This window comes from Cyrtonyx montezumae, unplaced genomic scaffold (genome assembly GCF_038088225.1).
Source record: "Cyrtonyx montezumae isolate F1298 unplaced genomic scaffold, pur_monq_1.0 scaffold_0, whole genome shotgun sequence".
Lineage (NCBI taxonomy): Eukaryota > Metazoa > Chordata > Aves > Galliformes > Odontophoridae > Cyrtonyx > Cyrtonyx montezumae.
The window spans coordinates 46,079,856-46,095,255 of record NW_027071824.1 but is presented as its reverse complement, the minus strand read 5'-3'; the positions used below and the strand labels follow the sequence as shown (position 1 = coordinate 46,095,255).

Genomic DNA, 15,400 nt, shown 5'->3' with positions numbered 1-15,400 from the left:
CAGTCATCTGTACACAGGAAACTGTAAGCGCACTTAATTACAGATGCTGCAGTCATTTAGAGAAAAAGTAATGATTTTTGTGTAGCATAATCAGGAGATAATATTAATTCCTAAAATTTCAGAGTCAGATCCTTTTCTGGAATAAACTGGTATTTGAATTAGTGGAAATATAACAGTTGAAAATTTTCTTCAAAATTTTTACCCTTTCTTGAAACAAGATGGAGAATAAAGTATCTCTGCACCTTTCTTAAGAAAGATTTGCATCAACACTTTATGCATTATTCACAAGAGAATATTTCTACAGTCACAATAGGCTTAAGTCATATACATGCTGTACATCCTTATGATGTTTTTCTTTACTTCTTAAGCAGGTTACCCCCAACCTGTACAAGTGCATCCAGTTATTCCTCCCTAGGTGCAAGACTCCACACTTTCTCTCGTTAAACTTCATCTGGTTTCTTTCTGCCCAACTCTCCAGCTTTTCCAGGTCTCGCTGAATGGCAGCACAGCCTTCCAGTGTGTCAGCCATTCCTCCCAGCTCCATATCATCAGCAAACTTGCTGAGGGTGGACTCTATCCCCTCATCAAGGTTATTGATGAAGATGTTGAACAGGATCAGACCCAGCACCAACCCCAGAGGAACGCCACTAAGTACAGGCCTCCAACTGGACTATGTGCCACCGTTCACAACCCTCTGAGCTCTGCCAGTTCTCAACCCACCTCACTGTCCACTCATCTATTACACACCTCCTCAACTTTCTTATGTGGATGCTGTGGGAAACAGTGTCAAATGCCTTGCTGAAATCAAGGTAGACTACATCCACTGCTCTCCCCTCATCCACCCAGACAGTAATGACATCATAGAAGGCCACCAGATTCATCGAGCACAACCTTCCCCTGGTGAACTCATGCTGACTACTGCTGATAACTCTCTTCCAACTGCTGGAGATGGCATCCAGAACAAACATCAGCTTTTCAGGGATGGAGGTGAGGCTGACTGGCCTGTAGTTCCCCAGATCCTCCTTCTTGCCCTTTTTGAAGACCTGGGTGACTTTGGCTATCCTCCAGTTTTCAGGCACCTCTCCCATTCTCCAGGACAAGAGCAGTTCAGCAATCACCTCTGCCAACTCAGCACACGTGGATGCAACCCATAGAGGCATGGATTTACATATGTTGCATAGACACTCTTGGACCATCTCCTGCCTCACCAAAGGGGAGTTTTCCATTCCTCACACCCTCTCACCCCCACAGTCCAGGAGTCCTGAGGAGGAGTTCCCACAGTGAAGATAGAAGCAAAGAAGACATTTAGCATTTCTGGCTTCTCTGTATTCCCCATTACCAGAACACCTACCTCAGTTAGTAGGGGACCCACATCTTCGCGAGTTTTCCTTTTACTGTTTAAATACTTAAAAAAAAAAAAAAAAACCCTTTCTTATTATCCTTTATCTCCTTTGCAAAGTCTAATTCCAGGTTGCCTTTGGTCTTCCTTATCACTTCCCTGCAGGCCCTGAAAACATTCCTATATTCTTCTCAAGTGATCAGACCCTTTTTCCATGTTTCATGGACCTTTCTCTTCCTTTGAGTTTATGCATGAGCTCCTTGCTCATCCACACAGGTCTCCTGCCAACCTTGCCCGATTTCTTACTCACAGGTGCTCACCAATCCTGAGCTTGAAAGAAGTGCTGTTTAAATGCTGACCAGCATTTAAGCAAACATATCATTCAGTAATACTCATCTGACTTAGTCTCCCTGGGTAACATATGGCAAAAGCACGAAATTGGCTCTACTTCTTAAAAACCAGATGAAGAGAACAAGCAAGGCCATTGGGAACATATATTGAAAGGTAAACAACCTTAACTAGGAGTAAAGTACAAAGGATGCCATTTTATAAATCATGGATACTGTTAATCTATTAATTAAATTATGAACTATGAGAAACTCAACTCAACTGGGGATGGAATTACACTTCAGAAAATGTGTAAATTGTTTAAAACTTGAAAGAAAAGAAAAAAAATCAGCCTGATCTGAAGCTCCAAAGATTTTCACTGACTTTATTTAGATCTCTATGAAGACTTCATTTTTTCCTTTGAATGACTACAGAAAATTGATAGCAGTATGTAGGTATGTCATCATCACCTGATGATGTATCTGAGCATGGATGTTTCACACATCATAATTATCTTAAACATCAGGCCTGCTGACTCAGATGTACATCTCATTTTAAGGGAACAAATATGTTTCCCAACATTAAAAAGATTAACTTCTTGTTGTTTGAGGCATAGGCATTCTAATCCTGTTATTCTGGATGTGACTGGAAAAATAGGAATTACATTAATCCTCAGACCAACATAAACAGGGTTGATACAATAAATTAGATTCTTTAATGAAAGCTATGCCACCCATCTGCTTGCACAGCACAGATATTTCTTTGTACATATGTGACAGTCCAAAGGCAAAATGATTGTTTAGTTACATGTGTAGTATTTGGATTGAGTAAGTATCACCCTCCAGTCTGATATTTATTCTATTATCTAGATTTCTAGTATTGTCGTTCCCCAAAACCTTCTTTACAAGACTGACACTGAAGAAAAGATTGCCCATCAGACACTAAAATGACATCTCTGCTTTATTCAAAAATATTTTCTCATCAAAAATTGAGTTTGTAATTTAAACCCAAGCTTCCTTCCCTTTGTCTTTATTTATCAAAAGTCTCACATTTGCCCGCAAGATATTACCACCATTTTCCTTTATCTATTTATATATGGAAAAGTTCAAACACGGTGAAACAGGCAATATTCAGCATAGCTCTGAAGGCTCTTAACTCATGTGAGTTAGTGAAGGCTAAACCACTGAAAGGTACTTAAAGTTTATTAGTCTGCTGCTAGTATTTCTTGGGCAGAGCAGGTCATTTAGTATCACAGAATGGTAAAGAATAAGTTGAGTGTGGAGGGACTCTTAAAGGTTGTCTGTTCCAACTTCCTTGCAATGAACAGGGACACCTACAGCTAGATCAGATTGCTCAGAAGCCTGTGCAGCCTGACCTTGAAAAGATCTAGTGATGAGGCACTCACTATCTCTCTGGGCAACTCGGTGTCTCACCACCACTATCATAAAAAAACTTATATCCAGTCTAAATCTCCCTCCCCTCTTTTAATTTGAAATCATTCCCCCAAAGTCAATTGCAATGGATTATCAATTATACCTTGAGCAGGTTTTTACTATTAGATGAAGGAGAAACAAGGGAAAGGCATGACAAAAACTTGTTTCTACCATGTCTCTGTGTTTCACTTCCCTTATAGCTCTTGAGTACTGAACCCTGAAGAGTGTAAGTGGTTGGTCTTAGAACAAATGACATTAGTGTTACTATTCCCACCCCTTCAACAGGTGGGATATATAAGATATAAGATATATAAGATTCTCAGAACCACCACAGTGACCTTGCAGCCTCTGTACTTTTATCCAAAATGGTGGAGGTTTTTAGGAGCTCAGTTCTCACAAAAAATCAATGGGAGCTATGTGCCTGGTCTACTTTGATGTGTGTGTAAATCCCACCATTTGACATGCTGCATCTTTAGGCCCTTTAAAAATCTTTGAAATCATGTTGTCAATCATTGCTGAAGATGGAGCTTAGGATTCAAAGCCCTGGGGGCTTTGAAACTTTCAGCTTAGGATACACAAGACATCTTTTGAGCAACCTTTATTGAGGAACTGACTCACTTAGCATCCAGTCATACAGAGAACATAATGATTGCTTTTCTGCTGTGTTTGCATTGCCCGTCACTGTGATCCTGTTTTTATTCTTCTGTCTGGAGAGAATCAATTTGATTTGCACTAAGTAGTTACATCTGTCTATTGATGTTTTCTGAAAATATCAATTAGAAAAGCTGACTTTTTTATTTTTCATGGAAAGCTGACTATTTAGAGAATGACTATAAATTATGTGTTTTATCTTGCAAAGCATATAATAATAAAGTAGAAGGGAATTCTCATTCTTCCAGGGAACCTGCAAGACTACCTCCAGCTGCATTTCTGCACTAACTCCACTGCAATTTCTGTTGGCTTGTCATGTGTATCTCTGACACTGTATGTCTATAATGTTCAGAGCTAGAACAAGCCATTAGATTATCTAATCTGACATTTTGTTGCTGAGACTCCTGTATTTCAGCTAGCTACTTTTTCAGTGGATGCCTATCTTCTACTATGTAAACAATCCTCTTCTACACAGTCCTCCTCTATGGAAATCAAAGAAAGCAAATCTGTGATAGTTCATTATTCGTAGTGTTAAGAACATGTACCTCGTTTTCAGACTGGAATCACTCAGCTTCAGCTTGCAGTAATTCATCCTTTGTTAAACATTTTCTACTAGATTAAAGGAACTGCAGCTGGAAGAACCTCTTTTCTCTGCAAATTCTAAGTATCCACAGTAACAGTTGTCTGTTTTTAAAGATATGAATACTTTACCCCTCTCTATGATGATAATCCTTAATTTATAAATCACTTCAGTGATTTTTTTTTAATTTCTTGTTCAGTTTAGACATCATGTTTACACACAATCCAGTCTCTCTAGTGCCTTGGGTGCAGATGACATGTAGCTATGGCCATTTTTTGCTGTTGCAAGATTCACAGTTGAAAATTGCAAATTCAGAGTTGTAGTAAAGAACCATCAACTTCAGTTTGCCATTCACCTTGTCAGTTTTAAGGATATTTTGCAGATGTAAATGTAAATGGTAATATAATGCATGAGATGTTAAGGAATTGAGCCCTGAGGTTAAAGGGACTATATTTGGGTGTCACAAGAGAATATAACTCTGAGTAATTGGATAAAATTAAGCAACTGAAAATTTATGCAGACTAGAAGGAAACACTTCTTAACTGTGAGAGATCTATTAGGTTGTAGAATAATCTGTGGGAACTGATGGAAACCTGGCTACTTCAGACATTTAAAACTAAAATGGATAAACCACTTGAAGATGTAAGAAATAATTCTACATTGACAAGGGGAAGGATCAGATGACCCCACAAGTCATTTCCATCTCTACTTTCTGTGTTTTTTGTGTATTTGTGTATTTTGTTGGACAAAGCCTCACAAATAGGAAATTGCTAGCAGCGTCGTGAGATGCCAATACATCCTGTCAGAGGAAGAAGAGTGAATAACATCATCTGCTGGTAACCATTCAGGAATCTTAATCCAGCACTTCTGTGAGTTAGAAAATGCAACTAGAGCTGAAAGCTGCATGCTCAGTTTGTGTCTGAAAAGAAAAACCTCAACCAGAGCAAAAATGTCAGGAAACAGTAGGTGAGCTATGAATAGGAACCAGAAGAGGAGGATGAAAGAAAAAAATCAGGATGGGCTTGAGAAGCATAATCGTGTCACGAACAAATTAGTCAGGAATGAGTCAGCATGTTGTGCAAGGGTTGAAACCTGAAGCTCCAGTAAACCAGCTGGGAAAACTAGATATTTTCATAGGCTTTGTTGTATAAGCACTGATTCATATAATAGCAATACCATATCAAAGGGCTGAGTCCACAGCCAGTGTCTTTGCTGAACTTTGCACAAACACACAGCAAGGCAAGCCATGGTCCCCACAGAAAGTTATTTGTGGATGAGCAAGCTAAGAGTGAAATCTGCCAGAAGAGCATTGGTAATAACCTAAGGAAAGTTCACAGACAGTTCTAAGATCTGTGTGTGTGATTTAAAGATGATATATTCCTAAACCTGCTGAACATGTATCTCACTGTTCTCCCTTAATTTTTGCTGTTATGGATTCATTTTATCAGCATGAGGAATCACAAGGCAATTCATTGTATATTGTTTCTGTTACTTAATTTTTGTGTTTGTCTCTTCTCTAAGTCTTTCCAAATCTAGCTGCAAATGAATATGAATTACAGATAAATGTACTAGGAATCTAGCTGGAATTGAGTTAATTTTCTTCATAGTAGCCCCCTGCAGTGCTGTATTCTGGACTTGTGGCTACAACAGCCTTGGTGGCACACCAGTGTCTTTGCAATTACTGAGCAGTTGTTGCAAAGCATCGAGGCTTTCTCTGCTGAGGTGCTGACCTTTTTTCTCTTTCTGCCTCCCTGCAACAAGTTATAAAAAATCTGGGAGGGACACAAGCCAGCACAGCTGAATCAAGTTTGCCAAAACAATAATCCACTTCATACAAAGACAAGCTCAGGAAGAAAATTCGAGGTAGAGGAATAAAGGGCAGGAAGCGCTTCTTACAGTGTTCATGTTACTCAAAGTCTGGTTGGGCACTGATCAGCTCACTGGGAGGTGTTGTATGGCTGCCTCAACATTCCTTGTTTTATTTTTCTTTATTTTACTTATTTAGAAGTTCCTCCCTTCACCTATGTATTTTCTCACTTTTCCTGTTGTCTCTCCTATCTGTTCTAGGGTGGGGAGTGAGCGAGAATCTGCATGCATAACTGCTAGTTAGAGTCTGCCTGTCCCAGTGCCCTTTTTCATTAATAAATAAATAAATAATGAATCAGGCAAAACAACTAGTCATGTACCCAAGTTCCTCATCACTGCAGTTTTTCCCTTTTTCTTTTCTAGTAAGACAGAAGAAAAACTGTGAATAAACTTGTTTTTTCTGTTTGTGACCAATCCCTTCCAAAATATCTTGTGTTATCTTGGTCTGACTTCACACCTTGAATTTGCCTTTGTGAGCAGCCTAAACTGAGACAGATGCTACATCCCACTGGCTCTTGCACAGCTAAGACTGGAGTTCTTCTGAAAGCACCCAGCTCCCTCCTGTCTGCTGATATCTATTGTGTGACATTTTCTTATTAGGCAACATGAAACACATGGCAGCGTCCATGCTGGAGACAGCATGCAGAAAGCTGTCAGCACTTCAGCTAAATATGCTGCTGGGAGTAAACAGGGAGGAGTGAGGAGTTTCCAACTCTGCTCTTGAGGCACAGCAAGGATGTCTTCCTACAAATGTATGCAAGGACAACAAGTATGAGATCAACATCTGGTTCCCAGATGAAAATATTCAATCCACTGCAGATGGATTCACCCAAAGCACTTCAGGCAATGTGCTGTGCATCCAGTCCTCTAAATGAGAGAATGTGCCAAGTATGAAATTGTCATAAGGTATATTTTAATTGATCTGGATGTACAGTTCCTCTAAAATATTTCTTCTGAGAATGGTGTAAAACTTGGATGACATTATAGACCTTTCTAGACATGACAGCAGTAGGATAAGGAGCTGGATGAAATAATTAAGAGGTATATCATGTTATCAATGACAACTTAAAATATCCACATTTGAAAACTAACAATAAGAAACAAGCACGGAATAATAAAATAAATAAAATAAAATAAAATAAAATAAAATAAAATAAAATAAAATAAAATAAAATAAAATAAAATAAAATAAAATAAAATATAATTGGCCACCAGATGTCACTAGCTCTTTTGTTATAATAGAACTATTTATATCAAATCTGAAAGGGTAAAGCTGAGCCAAGAAACTTACAAAACTGAATGCTTTCTCTATTTCTTCTTTCTTTCTTACAGACTGACATTTAAAACAAAGTAAACACAGTTGATGACATTGCATCTGTGATCCAGCCGTGCAAAAAAATCCCTGAAAAATGAGAAGTCATATTTTCTCATGCATGATTATCTCCCTGCTTTGAACCACAACAGCTCATATGACTGAACATACACTTCACCCTCAGCTACGTGATCTCACTGGATGACAAAATAGCGAGAATGACCTACCTATCCGGGTTCCTTGGCAGTTAGAAAGAATTGTTTTCAATTTTTACACCTGAGTTCAACTTTTATTTTCTCATAACAGCAGCATGATTTTTCATGATTGTTATTGTAACATCACTACAGTGTACCTTGATGTCCATAACTTTAGCCCCATAGCACCTTTTTCTACTCAGGAGGCAAAGACTTACTTAGGTAGTAAGGGAGACACCACCAATTCCCTCCTCTCCTAGAACTGTATGGTGTGAAACATATGACACCGATGTATCCACAACACTACATGTTCAAGCACTGCAACTTAGCTTCCTGTTTTAGATAGAGATTGCAGTGGTCCCTTATAAGGTCCTTGATACCTGGAAATAATGAAGGTGTCTGGAATTTTGGGATTTTTAATCCAGCTAGCACTGATTTGGTGTTGAGAAGATGTGTATTACAGACTAAGTGGAAATCTGGCCTGAATGACATATCTGGACCTGAATTTATGTTTGTGGAAAGTGAGGGAAAAATCACTAACTACCCTTGCAAAGGGGTTATAGAATTTTTTATGGGAAAGTGATGCACAAGACCTAGGTATTTTTACTATCATTATTATTTGAAATTATGAAGCAGTAACCAAAAGGTAAGATCATCAATGACAGCTGAGCAGAGCTTTAGTTAGGAAATGATGTGAAGATCCTGGGTGACATTTTCTGTGTTTTAAGAGCTCCCTTATTATCTATGCAAAACAAAATGGGAAAGAAGGAATCCAACTTAAAGGCAAAGGTTGCTTGTGAACTTCATGAATTTTCAGAAGGAGCTGCAGAGTTCCAAATTGTTGGAACCATCAGGAGACATTCTGTAAGCAAACTGTGAGTATCTGAAAAACATCAAACTCCACATAACATTGTTTCCATTAAAATAAAGTCTGATCTGACCATACTAGGAGAATTACATTTTACAAGCTCATATAGTGAGCAGAATATAAGAATGAAAGAGGGAGACATCTCTTCCTCTTAGTTCATTTCTAGTTTGCTGTTTATGAAAGAAAATGCTTTGAGCAACTATTCCCATATTAGTAATGATACTCTGTCACATTTCAAGATTCCACAAAAAGTTAGAGGCCATATTTACTTCCACCCCAGGCTAGTGGTGTTTCTAAAAGACCCAGTTTCCCCAGGAGTCTAGACACCAAAGTTTTGGAGGAGAGGCTCTCATTTCTTTCAGACTGGAGGCTCTGGAGGCCCTCTGATCTAAATCATCCCTTCCACAGGAGATGTGAAGAGCCTGGCAAAAGCAATTCTCTGCTCAGGCCGAACGTGCCCCATTACAGGGATTTGGACATGTAGCTCCCTCCTAATCCTGAATAGCTCCAGACAGATATTCATAAAATGATCTGAAGTGCGACTGTGCTAGACCCTTGTGTCTGACAATTATGTTTGTTTAAGCAAGACCTCTGAGTTTGTAACAATGGAATTATCTATTTTTCAAGACAATTAACACAATGTTTTTGTACTAGCTGAAGGTCAGAGGATTAATGTGGTTTTATCTACAGCACATTTTTAAAAGCTAATTAAGAATCATTCAGTTCATTTTGTACTAAAGACTGAGAACATTTCACATTAGATGACTCTTGCTCCTCTGCAGCAACATAAGAGGAAGAGAGAAATGGAGGGAGAGAGACACTGAGAAGGAGTGAACTGGTATGCAAATAAAGAAATACGTGACACAGATGCAGCTAATGGAAAGCAATAAAAAAGCTATACTCTGGTAACACTAGAAATAAAATTGTTTCGTGGACAAAAGAGCTGAAAACAAAAAATTAAAACATTAATCAGCAAAAATATTCAGTATTTGTAGGGGAGTGATGAAGCATTTGTTGTTAGAGATGAGAGATGAAGGGGAATAGAGGGAAGTGCTGCCCTGTCCTGCTCTGAGAGTATTATTTTAGATAATTTTGCATCATCATCTGCTTATAAAGCACCTCCACCTCTCTCTTGTGTTTGCATCCAACAGCCTCTACATAGTACCAAGGAGATCACTTGGCGAATAGGTCACAGGTGAGGCTTCTGAGAGCCTGTACATGGAGGTGAGGAGCAAAAGAGAGAGCATGCAACAAGAGGGCAACACCTGGCAGCAGCACTGCTTCCTGGCACAGGGATGGAAACAGTGGTGAGGAGGCAGCATGCTGCTCAGCTGTGGGGATATCAGAGCAAAATGAGACAGAAAACCAGAGACACTCAGGGGTAACATAGTGGCTTGAAAACTGTGGGAAGGAGTTTACTAGAGCTACAAAATTATTTTAAGGGGTAGAACACCTCCCCTGTGAGGACAGGCTGAGAGAGCTGGGGCTGTTCAGCCCAGAGAAGAGAAGGCTCCAAGGTGACCTGATAATGGCCTTTTGGTATCTAAAGTGGGGGGCTATAGGAAAGAAGAGGAAAGACTTTTTAGCAGGATGTTTTGTGATAGGACAAGGGGAAATAATTTCAAACTAAAAGAGGGGAGATTTAGATTGGACATAAGGAAAATGTTTTTATAATAGGAGCAGTGAGGCACTGAAACAGGTTGCTCAGAGAGTTGTTGGATCCCCATGCCAGAGGTATTTAAGGTCGGCCTGGACCAGGCTCTGAGAGACCTGATCTGTCTGAGGATGTCCCTGTTCATTGCAGGATAGTTGGACCAGATTACCTTTACGAGACCCTTTGAAATCCAAGCATTCTATGATTTTAATGCAGTGGCCACGCTATAGCATTTTACTGGAAAAAGTTACGAATATGGGAAGCTGTTTCTGCTCTCTTGCTTCTGGTTATTTATCTAAACTGCTGATATAGCACTCTGGGGTTCTTTCATTGTGTCTGTCCAAAGCACATAAATTCTATCAGACACAGAGGCATCTCCTTTCAAAACTGGGCTATGCACCACTATTCTGTTGATCAAATGTGGCAATTATTTCAGGCTTAAAACGTTTTAAGGATAACAATAGGTACTGACAATGAAAGCTAGAAAATACACACACATTCAAAGAGCAAACTGAATGAGGAATAACCAAAACACGTGCAGCAAGAATATATTATGGATTGCCATACTCTTACACAAAGGCTAGTAAACTCTTTAAAATGCAGCAAACTACAGAGCTAATAAAAGGGACAGAAATGTGCGGAAGTCTCGGGTTGTCTAATTTGGGTCTTTTTAGCATTGGTAGGATGACTCATTGGATTTAGCAACAGCATGTGAAGATGAAATTATTAATAACTTTGTTCTGCAGCTCTGGCATAAAATGTAATATTTTTGATTTCTGTATTCTCAAATGAAATACAATCTTGGAACTAGAATAGAGTTAGGAGAGATATTTGAATTGTCATCTTATTTTCTTTTTAAATCTGTGCTTATATATTTAAATATGCAACTTCTGAAAGGCTATTCCCTTTCATTGCTATCCCATCCTCAGTGTGCCACTCCCTACTATAGTAGATGGAAGTATACTTAAATATGAGGCTGCCAGTAGAGTACTTCATGGTATTCTGTGTTGTTCTTGTATTTTCCTTTTGTATGAAGCATGTAGTAATATTTTTCTTCTCATCTGAATATACTTGAACAGGAAAGTTTAGGTAGGTCATACATGACTAAATAGGTGCATATTCAGATTTGCATATGTAATTCACAGCATTAGTAAACAATGGAATATGTATTATTCTGCCTTTTGATGATGTTCAGCAGATTTGAATAATTTGATAGCATAGCAGAAGGTCTAGTTTGAGGATGCAGCAACTATAGTCCTGAATCATTCAGTCTTATTTTCAATCTTTTTCTGGAATTACTCTAGTCTAAAGGAAGATTTGTCTGTGTTCTGTACGGCCTAAAGAAGATTATGTAGAATGTATCTGGCAAAGTAGCAAGTAGAACCAGTGTCTTTAGATATTAAAATGATGACCTAAACCACTAGACTGACCCTTTCATTTCTCCATGATTTTAATGAGAATGGATTTTAATGAGACAGCTTAACAGCTGTGTACCTTTCTGAAGATATTTCTGCATTTGTACATTAAATCTGCTCACAAATGCATTGAAATAACAGGAGAGAAAAATTACAGCAGCCTTAGACCCAAATGTTAATTTCCAGTCTGACTGAAATTCAAATCTTTCAGTATTAAATACCAAAAACACCATGGATCAATTTAAAGATACTCACTAACTTTATTTTTAACTTAAAAATATATATTTTGCATGTGGATAAAGTCTCAGAAGAAAACTTGCCTATTTTCTACTTCAGTAAGTGATTTGGTATGCAGATGTTACTATTTATTAGTGAAAAAATCACGCAAAATTCAGTTACCCCATTCAGTTTTTCTATGCCATGCAGTCTTTGAAATGACTTCTTCTTTGATTGATTTCATGTATAAAAGAAAGTATTTCTAAAGTTTCTAAGCTTTTCTGTAAAAATTCCAGTCTCACAGAACTGAAAATTTTGTGTATAGTCTGTAGGTACATATATATGCAGATATGTAATATACATGTAATACTATATGTATTTTATGTGACGTAAGTACAGTATATACGTAGTTAAAATATACTGTGACATACATATCTGCTTCTAGCTTAGATTCTTAATTGGTAATGAATTGTGACCATTGTTATTTCAAAAGATTTAAAACTGAAAGTGCTCAAACTAACCAGTCAGATATCTATTGCGGAGAAGGTAGACTTCATCTTATTACCTGCTTTTTTAATTTCAGGGGTGGCTGTCTTCTCTTGAGCTTTCTCTTTTTTTCCTTCTTTTTCTAAGATTTAATCAAAGAAAGTGATTTGTTAAGCTATAACATTAAAACATACATTCAAATATGCATTCAGCCAAGCCCTGGTGAGCACATCCTGAAAAAAGTACCTTATTTGGAAGTTTAACTCAGACTATTCCTCTATAGCTCTTGCACCCGACTAGTCACAGAGCAATCAGCTGAAAGTGAAAATTAATCAGCATGCATCAACTATGAATGATTTTGACCCTCAATAATTCATCAAAGGCTAGGCGAAAATCATCAGTGCATGAATGTGGTACCTTTTAGCTTAAGTTCCAGTAGCAATGAAATCATTAATAAATAATAAATGACATAAATATTTTTTCCATCAAAGAAAACTCCTAATGGATTTTAGAAGCTTCCTGGGAATGAATCATCCAAAACGTTATTTAGATAACTATTAAGGCTTTGCAGTTTGGTCACTATAAGTTTTGGTTGTGATTCTGTTTAAAAAAACAAACCAAGAAAAATCCCAAAGAAACAAAAAATGAATTTCAGTATCATAAATTGGTTCCCAGCATACTGAGTTTAGTATATGGCAGTACCGTTGCACACTGTTATTTATAAGGTCTCCATTAAATTGTCTAACATATGGCCACCAATCATTATAATTTTTTTTTCTTCAGGAAAAGTTTTCAGAAAATATCAGTCATCAAACTTATCAGAAATCAGGTACTGAAGAAGCAATATACATGCAAATGTGGATTAAGGAAATAGAAGAGCAATATAGAGCCAGAAACATAGGACTAACCTAACCAAAACCAGCAGGATTTGATCCAAGAGCAGGATTAGAAGCTGAATTAAGCCAATGCGAAACATTACCAAATCATACCTTTCTTCTTAGATTCAACGGTAGTCCTCTTTAAATCTGTCATTTTCTTTTCCTCCTTCCTCTCTAAAGAAGGGAAGAGAAATTTGACTGTTTTCATATATATGCATGCATGTTTGTGTGTGTACATATATATATACATACATATATACACCTGGAATGGAAATTCTTAACAGACTGTAATAGGTTCTAGATTTGATAAGCTGATCACGTACTTAGGAGTTTAATATCAGCATCTTAGAAATACAGCTCACTTCTCAGAGATTATATGTGAAGTTAAGGATAGAATTGGAACTAGTACATACATCAGATACTACAGTGAATACTAATTCAAGAAACCATGCCCATTATCCTGATATAACTAAGAGTTTATTATGGCGGTTCAGTAGCTATGCACCTGTTCTGCCCAAGTGCTTCCTTATAAAATCTGACTTAGTGGCAGCAAAATTGATAAATGATACTCAGGAATAGATGCATAATACCATGACAAACCTGCATACATAATATACCTTTATAACTCTTCTAATGAATTGAACGTTTGTAACTGTCATTATAGAAATTCATGGAGAATTGAAGTAAAACGATAGTCTACAAAAGAAAACAATTCATTCTTACAAATCATCTGCTTCTATTTTGTCAAATAGTTGGACAGAGGTAGAAATAAGGATAATGCTTTTGTTATTATTATTATTATTTTATTTTTTTTTACAAAAAGCGACAACAATTTAATTACTTATTCCATGGAAGTTATTAATTAGAAAATTGTGAGTTCAGCAGGAGAAATGGGGAAGTTACAATTCTTACTTTTTATTCAAGGAAATGAATCCTGATTTTAATGGGGAAAAATACAAGAGTGTCAGATCAGCTAAATGAAATATTTTCTTATTTTTTTAACTCTTCATTCACACAGAAAAAAGAAATCTGTCATCTTCAGGATGTGCTGCATGGCTTAGGATACTTAAATTCTCGAGTTGATTTAGCTAATGGGAGAATATTTTTATTTTTGTGATACTTTACTTTTATAAGTGTGAATAAGAAAGCAAGCTTTATTACCATAAAAAATGGAACAAATACAGAAGCATAGGCCTTTAAGTGAAAGTCTTTTCTTTACTGGAACATTATTTAAGGTGCCAGAATATTTTCTGAAGCCAAAAGATCCAAGAAGTAATTATTCTATCAACCCTTGCACAAATTAACATGAAGATAAAGGAAAAATGAAGGAACTTACTTTTCATTTCCCTGACTACCACAATAGACTTTTATTCTTTGTGGAAAAATATATACAAATAGGGAATGAAAAAAATTAATTAACATGCTTCACAGTGTTCTTCCTGTGCCTAAACAAGTGTATACGTTATAGAAAAAAATATTTTCATAGAGTACGTGAATTTCACATGTCCTTGGTGGTTTCATAAATATTTTGCCTACCATGGAATGAGTTTACCAATATCCATGATCTCCTCTAATAATCTTCAGCTGAATTTCTGACAGTAATGTTTAAATTAAGCGTCATCTTACTGTGTTTCATTTCATTTGAAATGTTTTCTCAATGCATTTCTCTTGTCGTGACAAAATGAAGCAGAAAATCATTGCATGCATTTTTCAGAATAGTTCTCTCCCCATTTTGTGTTTAAATCTATCTGCTCAATCTGTGCGCATACTGGACTTCAGTCTTCAGATTCCTTTGTCTCATGAGTGGGCTTTGTGGTACTCAGTTTTCTTAAGTATATACAGAGCTTTGGAAGATTCTTTTCTTTGGTATATTTTAATATTCTTTTTATTCTCTGACTCTAGGGTTCCCAGGAGTTTCTTTCACTTTGAGATATACTGTTCCAGAAGCCCTTGCTAGAGATCATGGACATCTCAAAACAAAATACTCTTCAGGCTTGGATTACACAGAAAAACATTTTAATATCTCCTCTTTCCTGTGCTACATAGGATTTTTAGTTTTTCTTTCCACATGTAATCAACTCTTATAATTTCTAAAGCATAGTTTAATTGTTTGCTAACTCCACCTGTTTTAACTGAAAATGTTTAATGTATCAAGCATATCATTTACTGTCAGAAAAAAAG

General features: G+C 37.1%; 1 protein-coding gene across 3 annotated transcripts in view; it reads right to left on the bottom strand.

Annotated features, from left to right (window-relative positions):
• TRDN (triadin) overlaps positions 1 to 15,400 on the bottom strand; it is a 209,831-nt gene that overhangs the window by 85,798 nt on the left and 108,633 nt on the right. For all 3 annotated transcript variants that reach the window (XM_065734365.1, XM_065734358.1, XM_065734367.1), the window contains exons 14-15: positions 13,331 to 13,393; positions 12,421 to 12,483 (exon numbers count right to left, since the gene is read on the bottom strand). In XM_065734365.1, coding sequence (XP_065590437.1) covers positions 12,421 to 12,483; positions 13,331 to 13,393 — 126 coding nt within the window. The remainder of the gene's footprint in view (positions 1 to 12,420; positions 12,484 to 13,330; positions 13,394 to 15,400) is intronic.